The 20,133-nt window shown below is 43.4% G+C and overlaps 1 protein-coding gene across 1 annotated transcript in view; it reads left to right on the top strand.

Annotated features, from left to right (window-relative positions):
* Positions 1–20,133, top strand: part of LOC147685287 (alpha-N-acetylgalactosaminidase-like) — a 163,481-nt gene that overhangs the window by 20,349 nt on the left and 122,999 nt on the right. The window contains exon 2 of the mRNA XM_086941200.1: positions 15,693–15,863. Within this exon, the coding sequence (XP_086797326.1) occupies positions 15,694–15,863 (170 nt within the window). The 5' untranslated portion in view covers position 15,693. The remainder of the gene's footprint in view (positions 1–15,692; positions 15,864–20,133) is intronic.

Below are 20,133 nucleotides of genomic sequence, written 5' to 3'. Positions count from 1 at the left end.
ATTGTTGTTCTCTAGGGAGTGCATTTTCTTTTTTGTAGGTCTCTCTCTCTCTCTCTCTCTCTCCCCCTCTATCGCTCTATCTATCCTTCCTCTGGTGACTTCATAAACAACATGGCTTGGTGATTAATACCCATCGCCAAAACCAAAGGTGGCAATATGTGCTCATATTACACATTCCCTGTTATTTTTTACATTGTTATTGTGAGGTAGTTGTCTTGAAAAAGCATTTCTCTTTAAAGTGTAGCTAACAAAGGGCACATATAAGTATTACAAAGTTTGTTTTGTTTACATTTCGTTAATAAATTGTTGCTAAAACAAATGAAAAATGGAGAGGGCAAGTAAATCTATGTGACTGTGGTACTTACTGCATAATTATGGATTTGCCATATAGTTCGCGGGTCTAGTGCAAATGGATTAAAATAATACTGCCAGAGAATGTGCTGCATGATTTGCCTTTTCTTGCTGCGTTATTTAGATTACCTTTAGGTAACCGTTTCATATAATCCTGATAGCCCTGACAAAGCAGACAATATGCAAGTGTTTTGTGGACTGTTAGTGCGATTACAAAACCCACAATACACAGGAAACTGTACTATTTTCTTCATATTTTGCTATTCCCTGTGAAATATGAGTATTCATATGATAACATTTTCTACAATAAAGGTACTCGATCATATAGTATATCTATATATAATTTGATTTTTTAAACTAAACCGGTGAGACAGCTAAAGCAAACTAACTGCTAGGTCAAAAAAATACCTCCACCATCTTTCTCCAACACACATGCACTCTTGTTGGTCCATTCACACACATTTATATTTTGTTCTCACTTACTCTAACAAGTTTACCCACTCTTACACTTGCACACAATCACATTTTCATTTACACCCTCTTATAGACCCATTCAGACCTGCACCCTTTAATTCTTATTAGGTCATTCATTGATCCTCATACTTAATCACACACTCATTTACACACACTCTTGTGCACACCCATTCAAAAAGGGTGGGATATACTTTTGCATACTTAATTTTCACCTACACATTCAAACTCCCACCATTTGATCCGCGTTCATTTACATTGACAATACAAATGCTTGCTCACACCTGACATAGTTTCACATGCATTATTTTCTTGTCATTCTTGTATTCTCATGCTTGAAACTGTTCACTAACATGTTCATTTACTCTCTCTCACTCAACTGTACACACATTCACACCTGCACAATCATTGACATATTCCCATTCTCAGCAATGCACACATACTCAACTGGTGCATCCATACATATGTATTCATTAATTTACACACACATTGACATACTCCGACTCCTTCACATGCTCATCTGTTCCCGCTCCTTGACACACATTCACAATGGCTCACATTCTTAAACCATCATTATTAAAATGTGGATTATTAGTAGGGGTAATTATGCACCTACCACAAGCAATAAGCCCACCAACTTAATATTCGGTTCAGTCAAGGTTTCAAAACATTAGGCCTTGAATCCATCCTTGGTAGCTGGCTGTGAGCAGGCAGGCTTAACTTAGAGCACAGGTATGTAAAGCATTTAAAAACAATAATATATTACATAACTAAGGCACAACACACAATGAAAATCTCACACCAATTTATCAAAATAGGAAATATTGTTCTCTTTAAAATGACACCATAACGACAAAAACTCCATTAAAGGGAACCGGAGATATGAACTTTTAAAGTTTAACCACTTTCTAGTGCTTAAAAACATATAGCGCCAACCTGGGGTATCTGGTTGTGCTTGACCGGAACCAAGTCAAAGTTTGAGGCCGACCGCAATGCATCCCTGGTCGGATACACTAAGCGGGAGGCCCCGGTCAAAAAATAAACTTCATACGTAGAGTCTGGAGGATTTTCTTTCGGTCCTGCGGTCCACTCCAACAGACCAATTTCGATGCAACATCATCAGATTAATTTTCAGAGAGACCCTGGTAAAATCCCGGAAATATGGAGCTGAGCAGCTTTCAGCAGGACAAACCAGAAATCCAGGCCGAGTCGTGGTCGAAGGTATCTGAATTGACTCTCAACGTCATACCAGTCCACTTATGGAGCTTTTTCCCAAAGTTCCTCCAAACTTCTGGAACTTCTTCCTGAAGTTCCTCTTGAGGGTCTTTAGTGTCCATTACACAAACCCAAGGGCCTTGAAGCTCTGGGATGGTCCTTGGAAGTTTGGAACCACAACTCCCACAGTGCAGTTGGCCAACTCTTTAAAAGTCCACTGGACGCACTCCAGGCTGGGGACGTCTTAAGGGAGATGGTGCAGGGAAGCTCTGTTAACCTGTTTTTTTCAGGCAGTCGACTCCTTAATCCTTTTTGAAGTAAGGCAAAGTCCTCAGGGCTGTAGTTCCAAGTATGTAACCAGAGCAGTCCTCAGGGAGCAATCCTGTGTGGTGCAAACAAGGGTTTCAGCGGGCAATCCTTGTTCTTATAGTTTCAGGCTGCAAATCTGAGTGGCTGTCTGCTCTCACATATTTATTCAATGATGTGTGGCGATAAGCAGGGGGACAGCCCTGTCCAATTAGGTGCAGGATGCCACCCAAAAGCATGACCGCTTCCTCCCGAGTGTGGCTTCTTCTTGTCCCACAAAACACTGCACTTTAAAATTCAACTTTGAGATTCCTCTTCAGCAGAGTCAGACCTGGCTAAACCAACCTACTGATGTGGCTCATTTCCATTCATACTCCCTGTAGGAAAGTAGGATCTGTTTCTTATGGTTACCCCCACGTTTTTCATCATGTGATACTGTTTTTGACTAGTCTGACTGGATTCCTGCTAAACAGGACCCCAGTCTATCTGCTTCTCCTTAAACTGTTATGCCATGTACTTTGGTACACTCCAGATAGGATACTGGGGTACCCTTGTCAGTCCCTAGTATATGGTACCCATGTACTCGGGGCATAGGTACCCCAGAGGCCTCCCATGGGCTGAAGCATGTATTATGCCACCCATGAGAGGCCATGCAAAATGGAACTACGGGCCTGCCATTGCAGCCTGTGTAAGATGGTGCATGCACCTCCTACTTTAGATATAGGTTTCCTATATCTAAGGGTCACTGCACTTAAAACCTGTATCACCCCTTTAGCAGGACTTAATAATCCTGAAGGCAGAGTGCTTGGTTCTAAGTGAGAGGGTGCCCCTGCAGGACCAGGGGCACTCCTGCAGCCTATGGAGTCCATTCTTCCGGGTTGTCAGTCTATCAGCCATTTACAACATATAGAGTGGCATTATGCGACTGCGTAATGACAAACGCTAAAACGGATCAAAGTAACACTATTGTGTTTGGTATCAAACATTGTGGAATCATATCCCCACACTGCTAACCGGTGTGGGGGGTTTGATTCCACCCCTCAGAAACTAGCTTTGTGAGGTTCCTGGTGTTCCCAGTACCAACCTTCTAATCCCGGGCAGCTCAGAGACACATTTCTGCTCTCCTGCAGCTGAGCCAAGCTCGAGCAGGGGAAGGCAGAAGAATAGGCATCCTGTCACAGAGAGGTGTGACCACCTCCCAGACAGGATTTAGTGTGTTAGGCCTGGGTGGGTGCCCTTGCCAGCAACCAAAAGTCTGCATGAGGGGCACATTTGGTGCCCCTGTGCATAGTCCAGTTCAAACCAGTCCTGGGAGCCGTTGGCTCCTGCTCTGGTGTGAAACTGGACAAAGGACATGGGAGTAAACTCCCCACTGGCCAGACCATCTCCTGGGAGGGTCCCCTGAATCTATCCAACCCTCTCCGGTGGGTACAAAAGGGCTTACCTGGCTGTAGGACCCTAGATTCGACGTGGACAAGATTCTGGACCAGAAACCACTAAACTTCGACCGTCTGGACACTCTGGACTTTGCTGGACTTCGTTTGGCCCGACTTAGACTCCCACTTGGTCCTAAGCATTGTCTGTGCCCATGCACCACACAGGCTCTGTGCAGGACCTGTGGAGCATCAAGTACAATGGAAGGTATCTACCTTGGAATGAAGGAGCCATTGCCCTACAACCGCAGGCACAAGATCCCAACTGACCGGTCTGCTGCTCCTGAGCTCCTACAGACTCCAAAGGCTCCAGCAACACAGGAGGTGGGTTTCGAAGTTCCTCGAGGTCCAAGCTGGCCTCTGACCCAGGTTGAGGTCCGAATCCCTTGTGGGGGCTGCAATACCCATACCCCTGTGCACAGCGTACTTTTGCAAGTGCATATGCTTGTCGGCTTTTCCAAAACAAGTGCATTGGGCTCAGAGTAATCCAAACCTTTGCCACCATTTCCTACAAAGAACTCCGGCCTCCTCGCACTGAGTGCTCCGTGGGCTGCTGCTTTGGGAAACTGGTCGAGGTGCCCTCGCAACTTCTGTGCCTTTACCCTGTGGTTCAACTTGCGGGTCAACACTGCTTTTCTTGGGCTTCCCTGGTTGCTCCAGGCTTGACCTGACTCCCCTGTGTTTGGTGAGTCTTCTGGACTCTCCTGGTCCGAACCGTAACCTTTCTTGACCTTCCTTGTTAGTTGCCGCTGCCAAGGTTTGTTTGTGCTCCCGGCGGACTCCAACCCCTTAGCACTTGACATCCTCCATGAGACAGCACGTATCCGGCTCCTGGTCGTCCTCGACGTCTCCTGGTCCCTGTGGCTACAGAGTCAAAAACCCACTCAATGCACCTGAAGCACCTGACATCAGTGGGCATTTGTCTACCGAGCCCCTGGTCACTCCTGAATGACCCAGACTCTGTCTCCTCTGCTTTCAGGTACTCCTAATCAAGAATCCACCTTTGCATTCCAATGGACACTTTTCTTCTTTCCAGCAGTGGCTTTTCTTCGAAGTCCTCCATATAGAACGACTGCGGTTTCTGATGCCACTTCAACCCCATGCACTCGGCTTCCCTGGGATAGGTAGCTCTGGTACTACGGTATCCACGAGTGGGGTGGTTCTCCAACCTCCTAACTTCCACTGGGTTTCTTTGAAGTCCACTTAGAAGGGTCCTTAAACTTTAAAACTGCAACTGCGACTCTCCCATGGGCTTGTATGGCGCATGCGGTCGTGTTCCCACACTGCATCTGTCCTCCTTGGGGTCCCTACTTACTCACCTTGGGTGGTTCCTTTGGGTCCAGGCGATTGTACAGCCTCTAGACACTGTTTTGACTTGAGTCGTGGTTCTTATGCCACTATTTTAGTATATGGTTTGGTCTCCCTCTGGAGCCCACTGTGTATTCGTGTTACTTACAATTGTTTCTGTGCCTAAGTGTTGTGGGCTTTGTGTTTATCTGCGTGTAGCAGATAGTGTGAAGTATTTAGAGTGTGTTATAATAATAAATACCTATTTGTATAACTACTGTGTGGTTCTCCTTTCATTTAACCAATACAATAAGGCTGTATTTTGGTAAAACGAGCTGCTTAACAGTCCTTCAAGACTAAGCCTGAAGGCTGCTCTCCACAGCTACCACTTGGATGGCTTTCTAAAGTTATCTTAGACCTCTTAAGTCACCATAAGGGTTGTTTGAACTGGTGCAAGGTGCCCACTTTAATTAGTGGACAGCATATACCAGGCCAACTTCCTTAAGATTGCATTTAATTTATTTTTATAGACAGTCTGCAAAGCAAGGCTGCCTTTAAATAGGACTGTAGGCACACAGCAGTGCACACTCCAGTGCAGGAAATCTTAGCTACCCTGCCCTATTATATACTGTGGACTTATAGGGTCTGCCATTACCAATTATAATTATACCGAATTACTGTGTACCTTTTTAATCCGAGAGCTGGCTCTGGTCCTGCTTAGCAGAGCCCAGGGCACCGTCATCCAGCTACTATCAGTATCAGTCGGAAACAAATGTGGGTGACTAGGCAAAAAGGATGACTTTCTCGCACTCACATAAACACATGCTCATAATCCCTTTGTCTTCACACTATTTCACTGCGACTAAGATGAGATTCACTGGAATGTCCTGTAATTTTGCCAACCTGGGAAGAATTTTTTGGGGGAAAGTTTCTCTTTTATCTTGTCTGCAGAGTGGAAGAGGACTGCTCTCTAAAGTCAGCAAAGAGATGAAGGGTGTGTGGGTGTAGTAAGCCACTCGCCTGTTTGTCCATTTAAATGCCATTCATCTAGTGATGTTGCATGCGTTTTCAGTAGTGAATGCACACAATAATGTCAAACAAGTTGCAGAGTGCAAAACAACAATGAAAATCCCTTTTATTTTCATCACATATGCTATGACAAACAGCAAAAGCTGTCTCTAGCAAGAACTAAAAAGTGGTTAAAGGGTGCTAGTTATTTTCTTTAAAGTAAATGAGAAAAAAATATTTTTTTAGTGTTTTTGTAGTCTTGAAAGTAATTTTGTTTAACAGATATTGAACCAAGTTCTCGTGCTATTGAGGTGGTTCTACACCAGGGATTCTTGCCCTTTCTGACCGCTCTTGTGCCATTAATTGTTCAGTTATCCTGCCAACATATATGTGCTCACCAGAGAGTCATTGTGTGGCATTGAGGTGACCATTCCTTATTCTGTCAGTCTGAAAACACTGGTTCAAACTTCAGTTCATCAACCAATAGTTCTGCTCCTGTTAGCAACAAGAGCAAGAATGCTGCTAAATGTGCTGTTTTGTTTCGAATTAATACAGAATTGAAAATCGGGAGTTTATGGGTTGTACTTCATTTCATCCATATAACGGAAACCTAGTTGCGTCGCGTTACGTGTAGCATCATGAGCGCAAAAGCATTTTTTTTTTTCTTTTTTGGTTGGTTTTGCTACCGAGGAGCAAGAAAGAGACTTTCACAAACAAACCACTTGGATGTAAATACTGGCACCAGGAAGGCGTGTGTACAGCAGGTTATCATAGTACAATCTGGAAATCCCCTGGGGCGAGTCCACAAAGAGGGGCAGACAATGGATGGCTAGAGATGCTCAAAGTGGAGTCAATTAGAGGCAATGGGGGTCGAGGCCCCTCTATTTTATTTTTTAAGAGCACTATACACAAATGCAAGAGCGCAGGTACGGTATGAACCCAATGGAGAATGCAGTGTCGTTCCAAGTGGAGAGGAGGGGTTAGACAAGGTTGTGTCCTGGCACCTTTCTTGTTTACACTATATACAAATGGCCTGAAAAAGCCATGCTGGAAGGGTGTCAGGACCTACCTCAGTTGCAAAACATCCAGTACCCGCCCTTCTCTACGCGGACAACGCTGTAATTATGGCCCGAACTCCTATAGGCCTACAAGGGGCGCTAAATAGCTATAATGATTTTATGAAAAACCTAGACCTAAAAATAAATACTACTAAATCTTTTATAATGAATTGTGGGAGGGGTGGAAGGAAGTAGAGGGACATTTTCATAGAGAACAAAAAAGTGGAAACCACTACCACGTACTCCTACTTAGGTATTTTAATCGATCATAAGGGATCGTGGTCCCAGGCTATCAATACTAGGAAACTTCATTTTATGAGGACAGCCCTAGAAAACTTTGCACAAAAGTTAGGAAAAAGGCCCTCAGTAGAGCTGATTAAAATTTACCAAGCTAAGTGCGCTAGCACCGTTATCTCCGGGGCGGTAATATAGGACTATTGTGATATAAACGATATACAGAGGGTTGAGAACGCATTCTTAAGGTATTTATTGGCTGTTCCACGATCTACATCAACATATATTTGCCTCACAGAGTTGGTCCTACCATTTATTACAGACATAATAAAGGTGCAACCAGTTTTACTGTGTCATCGGATCTGGACTTCGACAAAACGATATTCAGTCTGCAAGTGTTAAGTGACAGCCTTAACTTTGAACACGCCTTAGAGATCAGATGGATGAAATACATAAAAGATTTTATGATTGATCTTGGCCAGCCTGAATACTATCACAATCTTTCTTTGAGTTTAATCCCAAGAAAGGCTTTTAAAAAACAATGTATGAATCACATGGAGGGAAACAGACTTGCCAGTGAGGCATCAAAGCCGATGGTTCAAAAGAATCCATTGATGTACTCCACTCTCACTATTCAACCATATCTAATATATGTAATGAGAGGTTATGAAAGATTTGTTCTGCCACATTTCAGACTCGACATATTCCACCGTTTGGTAAACTTTCCGACCATAAATGATTGGTCTTAAACCTTCCCAAATTGTCCTTGCAATGGAGTCTCACCCCAATCAACAATTCATATAGTATGTTTCTGCACATTCTATCAAGAGCCGCGGATGGATCAAACCCATCTTGAAAATTTGGGGTATGAGGCAATGCCATCCGGCTTATCTTGCATTGCAATTGTTTGAAAATGAATGTTTTGTAAGAAATATTGTTGTATTTTTAAAAAGCGCGATTCAATGCAGGAAACATCTATGAATATTTTCTTACTCCTAAAATATTCTTGTGGGACATTTGGTACATTTGAGATATGAGGCAGTGTTGTCAGACCCTCTTTGCATTGAATATTTTAGACAATGAACGTGTTGTAAGACAAGCCACTTTAACCCCTAAATCCATGATCAGATGTAGGAAATCTCTTTGACCTTGGTCCCTAAACAAAATATGTACTCTGGTCCTATCCTCTAAGTATTTACAAACTTGTAAACTATGTTTTAACTTTTCTTTATCAAATTACTTTTATAATCATTGTATAACATTGGCAGTATGAAATTATAAAGCTGCTAATTTTTAATGACTATTGTGCAATATTTGCGATATGGTACTGTAAAATTTGGCCTTTAATGGTTTTTGTGTACGAAAATTTGAAAAACGGATAAAGCTGAATTTGAATTGAATTTGAATTGAGTCTATTATTTTGAGGCCAGATCATCTGTGTATTAGGTTTATAACGGGCAAACCTAGCCACAGAGATCTGACCTTGCAGTTTTAAGTGGAACTAAACACTCCTTATTCTTTCCGCTGATGACTGAGCATTCCTGAGACTCATTATGCTTCAGCCATTTTGGAAAACTGTGGAATACTGCTTAAAAATAACACTCCCCCTCTTGCACCGAATTGTTTAAGATATGTATTTTTTATTACTAGTCAAAGCAAATGTTCATTTAATCCTGTATTACAATCCTGATTCCCCCAGCATTTAGCCATAATCCGAAAATTCATCAAACAAGTATTGGGGTCCGATCGCCAGTTCCAAAAGAATATTCACTCCGTTCTTACCATACCTTTGCGACTTGAGAGACTAAAAGGCCAGAAAATATATGAAAGCCACATAATAGAAGGAAGAGATCCTGGAGGATAATAAAAAGGGAACAGCTAATTACACCTGTCTGTCTACCCCCCTCATTTTCTCCCGGGGGGGGGGGCAGTATGGCCCACATGGGGTTTCAATCACCACCACCTTTATCAAGTGCCTCATGTCGTATTTTCAAGACTAGTCAGAATTGATGCTGTCTAGGAATGATATAGCCACCTTGGGTTGGGTGAAGACCTACGATTTATGCTCTTGTCCCACTGTAGATGAGACAAATAAAACACCCTAGAAGTCACACACAAGTTTGCACCTGATTTCAAGGCTGTTTTCTCTCCTCCATGTAACTATGCCCAAACCAATATCTTAGCGATTTTGTGTGATTTCATCATGTCATAGAGAGGTTTGTTAAGGGATCACAGGTAGAGGACTTCTTTGGTACCTCTGCCCTCCTACTGGGTTATGGGGACACTCGCTCACATGGTACGCTGCACATACATTCTTGGAAGGCTAGGCAGTAAATTCTAAAAACTGGGAGACTGGACAGAAAGAGACCGAACATTGGACAACTCCCTTCTTTCCACCAATCTGTGCCCATAGGTATTCAAAGTCCTGGTCCGGCATGTACCGCCATGGTGTTACCAGGTCAGATAGTCTAGATACTGGTCCGTACCATGAGTAGGCCAACCTTCTCTAGAAAAATCAGGTGCCGGGCCTGTCCTAGAAGGTGAGGGCTTTTTCTCAAAACCACAGGTCACATTTTTTAGGTTGAGCCTGGGCAGCGCATGCATTGCGAGGCATGCTGTGTTTGAGTATGGAGTTGATTCTCCGCCCCTAGTTTTCATTGGCTTGTCATTGTCCTCTGTAAATGCTGGCTTCGGATTCGTTAATAGGCTTCTTAGTACCTCCTTAGTACTGCCTTACCTTCATTTGTAACCTCCCATGAGGAATGAACCCTTTACGTCTGTTGTTACACCGTATGTCTTATTAAGTCTATAAGCACTCTTTCTGCAGCCAGACCTGCTTTCCTGCAACATTCAGCATGCCATGGGTGCTTTGACTTTTGAAGCACCCCGGGGCAATAGCGGCCGCTTCTTTGAAATTAAATAGGTCTCGCTTTTACAGGAGTTTCAGGTAATGGCATTGTAAATGACAATGCCTTTTATGTGTTAATTATCAAAACTGATAAATAAAAGGCATTGTCATTTTACAATGGCAATACCTGAAACTCCTGTAAAAGCGAGAACCATTTCATTTCAAAGAAGCGGCCGCTATTGCAAATGCGAGACCTATTGCATTGCAAATGTTTGTTACTTTAAGCCTCCACTTCGATGCAGATGAGTGAGCTCTGCTGCTAAGTGTATCTTAAGTGTATCTATTATTGCTAGAGTCTGGGGGAGCTGCTTATTTAGTATTCAGAGGCACAGTACCGACTCATTAGCGTGCAATGGTAAGTACACAACATGAGAAGGGATGTGACACCACAGAAACTTGCACAGTGAAACACTGTGTTAAAAATGCCAAATAAAGCCTAGAAAGACAAGGGACTAGCAACCAAAGGTGAGAAGAGGACAGATCTTTCCCATTTACAAGGGGACCAGGTACTATCCGGATAAGAGAGACGCTCAGGAGCAAGCCTAGAAAAAACAGGAAACAAATAGAGGAGTTATGAACGCTCCACTGTGATAACTCTGACATACTGTCATATGGCCTAGGAAGAGAACAGTACTCTAAACATTGCAATACGTGACCAGGGAAAGGTGGATGGACAGAGGCCCTGAACGACGCCAGTGAAATAATCTGTGACTCAGACTGGTTAGGTTGGAAGAACACAACGGCCTCCCTGGATGGAAACAGTCACTGTAAGAAGGACCTCAGCCCTACTTGCATCAGACGGGGAAAATCCCTGATATGCACCATAAAGGTTCCCATCCTCCACTGCTACAGAACCCCTCTTTTGGGAAAAAATTCATGGAATGTGTGCATGTGAAACTATGCTTTTTCTACTTTCCCAGTACATATTTGGACACCGTTGCAGTACCTTGGAAGTGTCAGTACTCTTCTAGCTGACTTGCCGCACTTTTAAGGAAGTTGCTTTAGAGCCCCTTTAACGTCCTTCTTCATGGCCGTTCATGTCCTGGTCATCCCCTGTACTCTGCTCTGTTTGTTATTCACCAGACTCTAGGTACTGTAACTTATTTTCCCCCAGAACACTGAGGACTACAACCAATCTCATGTTGTTCTCTTTTGAATTCTTTTTTTGGCTTGGCTCCTGCACCATTGGCATGTATTATTGTTTTTCATTTACACCCCGAAAGGCCCTCAAGACCTTTTCACTTTTTTCTTTAAAAATAAAAAACTCTTTTTGAGTAGCTAATGTGTCTGCAATCTGTCTATATTATGTATGAAGCACATGATTTTCTCTACAGGATTCTGAAAAGGCATTGTCATCGCCCTAGCCAGCCACTCTGCCTTTCCTCCCTCCATTCCTGATTTATGCCAGAACCGCAACACAGTACCTATGACTAATTTCTTCACTAAGTTTAGAGCATTCTACTTTTACTCTTTTAGAAAGTCATCAAAGCAATTTCAAGGCTAAAGACCTTTCTGAAAAAATGATATTTAAGCCTTTGCCACATAATGTTTAAGCCAGACACAGTTAGTGTCCCTTAGGACACAGTGATTTCAGTCACTTAACATAAGACTTGAATACACGTTCTGATGCATTTTATATCTGGTTTATACACGTTCTGGTGCATTTTTTTTATCTGACTTATGAAAAGCTTAGAGTTGACCTAGCTGAACCAAAAAGGCAAACCGTTGATCTCTATCAACTAGCCGATCACTTCAGAATTTTCATCCACACCTGCACAGACTCCACCTGTCTACCTCCCTCAACCCCCAGCATCACAACCTCCATAGAAATCACAGTTCGAGGCAAAGAGGGAAACTGATTTTATGAAACACTATGGTTCACCTCAGTTCCTGAGAGTGATGGACTTGAAAAAGTCTATTTTGGTCTTCTCAGCGGTTTCACCCTCCATGACATGCATGCTTTGGAATTTGCCAATAAAGAACTAAAAAAGCCTGTCGTTTTCAGATCCCTTGACAAGCTGCATTTAAGAGAGCCATTTTATTCTGGCCTCGGCAACCCATAGACCTAGGTTTCAATGTTGGTGATGCACAACACACAAAAAAGGCTCCAAAATGGCGGCAGTTGTCAGCAAGGTTTGATATACAGTTGTATGCCAGAGTGAGAGCTGATGGCAGCTGAAGTGAGGTTGGTCCCCAGCCTCTTTTCCTACTGTTCCCAAGTATCTTCTTCTAGGACCACAAAAAGCTGTATATCTTCCCTGGGAGAGTGTGGGATTTGTGGGACTGACTTTACTTTTACGCCCCCTTATACAGTGCCTAATTTGTATTAAAACAAGCATTGGAAATGCAATAGGTCTGCATTAGGAAAGTTTGAACTATTGGTCTTATAAATGACATTTTTTTTATTTATGTTTTTTTTTTAAAATAGCTAAATTAATAGCTTTGTCATTTACAATGCCAATAGTTATAACTTTCGCAAATGTGACACCTATAGCATTTGTAATGCAACATGTTTTGTATTTACGTGACTTAGATGTATTGATTTTACAAATAACAATGCTTTTTGATTTATTTAAATAATTAATACCTAAATAATTTATTTAATTTGTAATGGCAATAGCTTAAACTTTTGTAATTAACTTTTGTGAAGATTATGTTCAGTGTTTTTTATTGTGATGAAAATTCAAGAACAGAAGTGAAATATTAAATTTTTTTGTGATTTGTAATAAAGCTTGAAAACAGCTTGAAACATTGAAAGAACATATTTGAACCAGTGATGCTGTGAACTGCAGCCCTGCATTCATGGGACAGAAGAAACCCAGAGGAACAGTGCATGATGGGAAGTTCAGAGGTCACAGCGCGAGGGGGGGGAGGGGGTTTGTTGACGCATTAGGTAGCACAACTGACTCTTCAAGTAGGGTCAAAACTTTGACCGGTCCGAAGCTGGGGTGGAGACGAACACCGAAAGGGGGGACAATCCCAACCAAGAGAAAATGGTGGGGTGTCTAAGTGCAAGAGCTGCGGACTGCGAACCGGGTTCGACTCAACATCCTGTGGTATAGGGCAACACACATATAATATACAAACCCGACCTTGTGTATGGTAACTGGTGCCGAGTTGGCGCTATATAAAACTATTTTTATTTTTAAGAAAGATGCTTCTAAAACTGGACACAGTCCATAATGTAGCGCTGCATCCATGAGACGGAGGAGAGTAATCATTGTCACACTAAGTACAGCGCGGCGCTGCGAGTTGCCCATGGACACATCGGGATAAGTGTTGCGACTGCATTTGATCACATCGCGATACAAGGGATTAACTCCTTCACACAGCTACAGCAAAAAGGCTGATTAGCCCACGATCACACCGTTAAACACCAGTGACGCTGGGATTAGCCCGGGATCACCACGGGGATACAGAGTGTGCGCAGGGTCAAGGAAGATTGGGGTCGGGGGTGCTACAAGTGTCCGACCAATGGTCATAGTGAGACCTGGGATAGGGAAGGCATTGATTATTCACGGTCCCCACCGAGACCAGGAAGTCGGAGTGACTGTCTTAAGTGTCAGACCGAAGCCCGCAGCAAGGCGAAATGTAGGGCGCGCAGCCTCGCTGGGGAAGGAGGGGGTGATCAGACCAAGTGGGTGGTATGGTCAGCCCAGGATCACACTCGGAGACCATGGAGGAGCCGAAATTGGAACAGTGCCACCACGAAGGCCCAATGATGTGGTCGCATTCTCCAGAGCGACACTGGATATTTGTCATCGGAGTGCTAATGGTGATCCGGCCAAGGTCACAGGGAGATGCGGGGAGGCGCTGTGATCAGCCGTGACTCACCCCGAGGCCGAGGGAGGAATTGTGACCAGCCGAGGATATATGATAAGTGGGTAAAATACACCCAAACATTCTGTTTCCCACCTCATTTACAGGGCATCCACTATAGCGCAAACCTGCTTCAACAGAGGGGCTCAAGGGGCTATGACAGGCGTGGCTATCGACGGAGTGAACTCGCTTTGTCACTGTTGGCAAGTGTACGAGTGCATGAATGGGAGAATGTCTATACACTTGGATGGGTGACTGGATGCATTTATGCATGACCGAGAGCGCGTATGGATGGATCGTTGAATGGGGGGGTGAGTATGCAGATGGTTGAATGAGTGAGTCCATAGACGAACGGATGAGTGAGTGCCTCGAAGAATGCTCACTTGGGCGAGTGAGCACATGGATGGATCGTTGAATGAGTGGGCGAGTCTGCAGATGGTTGAATGAGTGAGTCCAACTGCAAGAGGGCTGTGAATCTCAGAACCAAGCGGAACATCGAGTAAATGTGTGAGCAGAGTTTTTTTTGTTTTTTTTTAAAAAACCAATGTAAGGATTAGGAATTCTTCAGTCCACTGAGGGTGCATGGGGAGGGGGGAGGAGAAATGCGTCTCGGCCGCAGCAGGGGGCGCAGCAGGGGGCGGAGCAGGGAGAGCGGCCTTTGAAATGCACTTCACACAGCCGACTGGCCGTGAAACTGAAAGCACGGCCGGCCGGCCGTGAAAGCTTTTGATGCCGCAGGGGGTGGAGCGGCACCAAGCTGGGCAACAGATGGCTGGCGATTTGATGCCGTGCACGCACATTTTAGGTCAATGCGCTTGCGCATTGACCTAAAACCGCACGGGCACAGCACCAAATCGCCAGTTGGGTAAAGTCTGTTTAAAGCCCTATAGTCTCGCTCTGCTCAATGCGCATGCGCATGCGGATTGAGAGGCGAGACCTAAAAACCATAAAAAGTAAGTGAAATCGCCCAAAGTTATTTTTAGGAGTCCAAAGCTGATACTGCTGAATGACACAGCTACAGAATGCCAAGGCTAGTTAGATTACATTCCTACTCATGCCTCTTGTGCCCCAACCAACTCTTCTGATCTGTTTTACCTCAACTGTTATTTTTCTTTATCTCGGTTTTATTTTTATCTGTCTGTTTTCCAATCTTGTTCTTTCTCCTTTTTCTGCTCTTGTTGGTCTATCAGTAGGTCAAAGACTGATGATAAAATATAAGTCTTGGTCTATAGAAGAGTGCCAGTATCAACCGCCTGCAACCACTGGTACAAATGGAGCAATTCTCTATTTTGAATTTGAACTCTGTCTGCGGTGCAAGTCATCCATATTTAATAGCCCTAACTAAACGGATCACGAAAGCTAATTTGCCATTATTTTTATGGACCTGAAATGACCAATTCTGTTTCACTGTTTATTAGAATGTTGACCCTCCGCACCTGGAAATTTGAGGATACACCTACCCTTGTAGTAAATACATTTATTCCTTTATTCATTATTTTGCATTTCATTTTTTGTTGTCCGAGTTTCTCACAAGATAAGTATTTTACCTCCTCTGATCATGAACAGAAAAACAGTGCTTACTTCTCAATGTTTTTTTCGTAGGATGATTCTGTCAATAATGCTCCCGCCTTCCCTGACTGCCCTGCTGCTGCTGGCTGTGCCTTGCTTTTCATTGGATAATGGACTGGTTCAAACTCCACCAATGGGCTGGATGTCTTGGGAGCGTTACAGGTGTAACACCGATTGTAAGAGGGACCCTGAAAACTGCATCAGGTATAATCTTTAAAAACAAAAAAAAATAATTCGAAATGTAATTGTCATCAGAAAACTAGGTTTGTACTGAGTGGCACTAGAAATTCTGTATTTTCTCAGTTGAGCAGCACACCCCTGGAACTAGAATGTCATTTTTAACTACATGGAATTATCTTCTCTCCTATTTTTCGATTCAGAAACTGGTGGTTTTGTGGTTGATGCATGTGATGGTGAGTCACTCAACGTTTCAGACACTGGGCTTGCAAATTACCTCTTTGTTCACTCAAAGAACTCTGTGGATTTTTTTGTGATTTTGTTTGCTTGCAGCATCACAAAGTAATATATACAACATATGTTTATTTTTACGTTTTTAATGACATACAGAAATTTCGTTCCTGCTTGTGTGTAATGCCTGTTTGTTTGGAATGTAGCAGTCATGTTGCATCCCACATTGTTCTTTGGCACAGATCTGTTGTATGCGTGCGTCCAGTTTATCTGATGGCGACTGTGTTTGTTCGAGCAGAAATGGTGGTTATAAATCGTGTTGGGGCATTTCATCAAATGGTCTGTCTAGTTATTATGCTTTGGTCTGTTCGAAGGCTGCTTGGAAAAGTAATTTGAATACATGCCCTGCTCTTTGTGACTGGATGAGGTTTCATGACCGCTTCCTAAAGACCCCTCTCCACTTTTTCCTGTGCACCTACAGAATGTGACACACCGAACTCCCTGTAATTGAACAACTAAAATAAAAATTGACCTCTTGGGACAATAAGAGACCAACCAGTTATTCCACTGGTTTCTTCTTCTATGGCAGTTACACAGTGGTCCGAGTTGACCGCAGTCTTAACTATTTTCTCGTATAAAGAGAAAAAACTCTTGTCCAAATATTGGATCTGCAACCCAAAGCAAATCCGAGAAGTTGAATTAGGAATGACATATGGCCTGGGAGTAATGGTGTAGGAAAATGCCCCTTTTTGCGTGGTCACCCTCACTTTTTTTGGCTATATTGTGGGTAGATATCTAATTGGCAAATTTAACTTCACACTAAGTACTTAGTATATGGCACAAAGTGTACCCAGGGCGTGTATGTTAAATGTCACTAGTGGACTGCTGCGCATGTTGTGCCACCACTGTGTAAAACAAGCCTCTAAGCCTCTCACTGCAGCCTGGTGGTGCAGTTTAAGAAAAACAATTTTGACCTGTCAAAATAAACCTTTTGACATACCTAAACTTTCATTTAAATACGTAAAAATTACTCCCAAAGTAGGCCTTAAAAACCCATGGGAGAGGATGCATGGTTTGTTTGGAGGTTTTTCACTGCCAGGGCATGTAAAACATTAAAGTTGTTTTTCACTGTGGCAGGGCTGACCATCGGCGCACACTAGTTTACACTATTCCATGTAATATGTGCTAAATTATGCATGGGAATAGCTAGAAAAGCATTTCAATGACTCATTTTAATAGTGATTTTAAAATCCAATGTAATGTTAAAGTCAGGTTTTATACTGTTATTAAGATACAGACAATTTCCAAAAGTATCTGTTACTGCCCAGACAAAAGGCTTTCCTACCAGTGTTCAGTTGTCAACTGACCCCTGATGGCTCCACTGAAGTGAGACATGGATTGCTCCCAAACAGTGGACAAAGGGCTTTGGGTGTGGGTAGGTGTCTATCTTCCTTGAGCAGCATCGGCTGGTGGCTGTGCCCAGGTCTTTCCTGAGCGTCAATGTCTGCCTACACTGTCACTGACAGATGTAGCTCACAACGGGTCCTGCTCCAGTTTGTCTTCTTATGGTAGCTCTAAACCCAGTGGGAGGAGGAACTGCACCGGAACTGATTTAGAGTGACCTGAGGGGAGGTTTGCCCATTTCGATTGCTACACCTCTGTGTGGGCACAAGGAGCTCTGCACCATGTGGGTTGTGGGTAGAGAAGTGTAGTGTGGAATTGTTTGCTGCCAGGCAAACACAAACTACTGCAAAAGTGAGTTAGGTTGTCCTTTGGAACCTTTACATTATTGGTTAGGGAGGAGCCAGAAGTCAACCCCACCCACAGGCACCAGCCACACTTAAATGTGGCACCCTTGACCACTTTTTGTGCTAAACCAGACCTGTGGAAGACCGAAGAAGGACTGCACCTGCTGTGGAGACCTTTGGGGATGGATCTCTACCACTTGTACTGAGGACAGAGAAGTAGACTGCAACATTCAGGTGCCTGATCTTCTGATCAACAGGGACACCAAAGCTTATGGTCATCCATTTAAGTGCGATCAGTTGCCTGCAGTTGATATGTGCTATTCGTATTGCTAGGTCCCTTTAATAAATTTTTGTCATTTTTATGTCCTTTTTGTTCTCTAAACTGGAATTTGATTTTGTGTCGTGTTTTTGAATTATTAATTTATTAGAGCTTTTAACCTCTTTAAAAAAATTTGCAAGGTAAGCCTGTCTGCTCTGTGCCATTGCTACCAGAGGATGAGCTCCGGTTTAAATGACCAAAACAGTTACTGGAGCTAACAGGACTAGTGCCATTATTACTTTTGCTGGACTGCCATCTATCCAAATCTAATAATCCACTTTTTCACAAATGTCTTTAGTTACCACACTAACATTAAAAGTAAACATTGCTGGAGTGAGATTTTCCCCAAGCCTTGAAGCTTCAGTGTAAGCAAAGCACCATCAGGGGTGAGGGTGCTGGGGTTCCCCATTAACCAGTACAGTGAATATTGTCTTCTATGGGAAGGAGGCCTCCAATGCTTCTTGACTCTCTGAAAAGACCTAAGAAGAATCAAAAGCGGTGGTGGCATGAATGTTGTGTCTATATGCATCACCATTAGAATAAAATGTAAGAGTCCAACCAAAGTTTTGAGCCTTCCTGATTACAAAACACTTCAGTAACATCTCCCAATATACATACAGTAGAAATGGGATCAAACGTACAAAAAGGCAGAGTAATCGGGTACAATACAGTGACAGAACCCAGCCAGGCCCCTGACTGGAACATTATATCCTGTTTGTTACTGAAAGTAAGAAAACATGAAACCGTGCCAATGCAGTTACTAGAACAATGGGAAAGGTTCAAATATTTATTGATGTTCATGACTGCTACTCAGAAAAGGTGACCGTTTTAAATTAGTGACAACGACCTGAAATTGCAGATTGGGAAGTGGAGTAAAAGGTTCCAGGAAGGTAAGAGTGTCTGCCAATGTAGGGTTGGGTGGTTGTGGTGGTGTCACTGCCTTAGAATGGGGATGCCTGCAACATGGGGTTCTATATTTTCTGTGTCGGTGCCACTTCACTACTGAGGAGCCAATCGTATTGATGTAGGAACAGGACTGCAGCCTGTCCCACAAGATAGGGTGTGTAAGTACAAATGGCTCAGCCGGAAGAGTCGCCGCACTGCTGACTTCAACCTGCAGCATCTGTTTCTCGATGCAGCCCTCCTCTGGCCTTTGAGGGATAGGGAAGGCAATGAGTTTGTACCTTTGGACTTGTTGAGCTGCCCGGTGGTGTTCATGAAGATCGGGCAGCATGGTAGGCCAAGAGCGCTTCAGAAGGGTATTCAGCATAGTTTGCAGACAAGAGCAAATGAGTGGCGCTCATCGCCATGTCCTGAAAGCACCAGTGGCTGCAGGTTTCAATTTTTTTTAGGCCATAGAGGTGTTCATTAGGAGGGAGGGAAGTTGCAATTTACATCTTCAGGCCCCTGCAGTTGAACAGCAGCCTCTTTCGATCTGAATTGATGTAATCCTTGGAGTCCGAAATCCAAACAACCACGTTGGACTGTAACTTTCCTCCTCAAAGCGTTTTTTGGGGGAGGCAATACCCTCTCTTCCTCCCTAAATGCAGTGTGTTGGCCACTGCTGCCTTGCAGTTTTCCATGTAGACCCTCCAGCTCAATTTACATAAACTGTGAATTACTTCCCAGACAGGTCCTAGAAACGAAAGAAAAGTGAAAGTGGGCATCAGGCATCCTTGACTCTTCAAATAGTATGTTTATTGTTTTACTACTATGCAAGATTAACAACAATAGCATGTTCCAGTGTAGGTTTTGTTAAGAAACATTCCCAAGAATGCCAAAAACAAACTCAAAGTGGTCTCCAGCTACTACAGGGGACTAGATTTCACATGTTGAGGTCATTAGGCATCACCAGTGACCACCGCTGCTGTGCGCCAACACCTAGAACTGTGGACACCAGCAAGGCGCTGTGTAGGAGGGACTAAATAGCGGGGGATACAATTTCGAGACTACAAGATGTGGAGAGTAAAGGACTGTCTCTCCTTAGGAAGACAAAAGG

The sequence above is a fragment of the Lissotriton vulgaris genome, chromosome 10 (assembly GCF_964263255.1).
Source record: "Lissotriton vulgaris chromosome 10, aLisVul1.2, whole genome shotgun sequence".
Taxonomy (NCBI): Eukaryota; Metazoa; Chordata; class Amphibia; order Caudata; family Salamandridae; genus Lissotriton; species Lissotriton vulgaris.
Note: the sequence above shows the minus strand (reverse complement) of the source record. Positions and strands in the feature narration are given on the sequence as shown.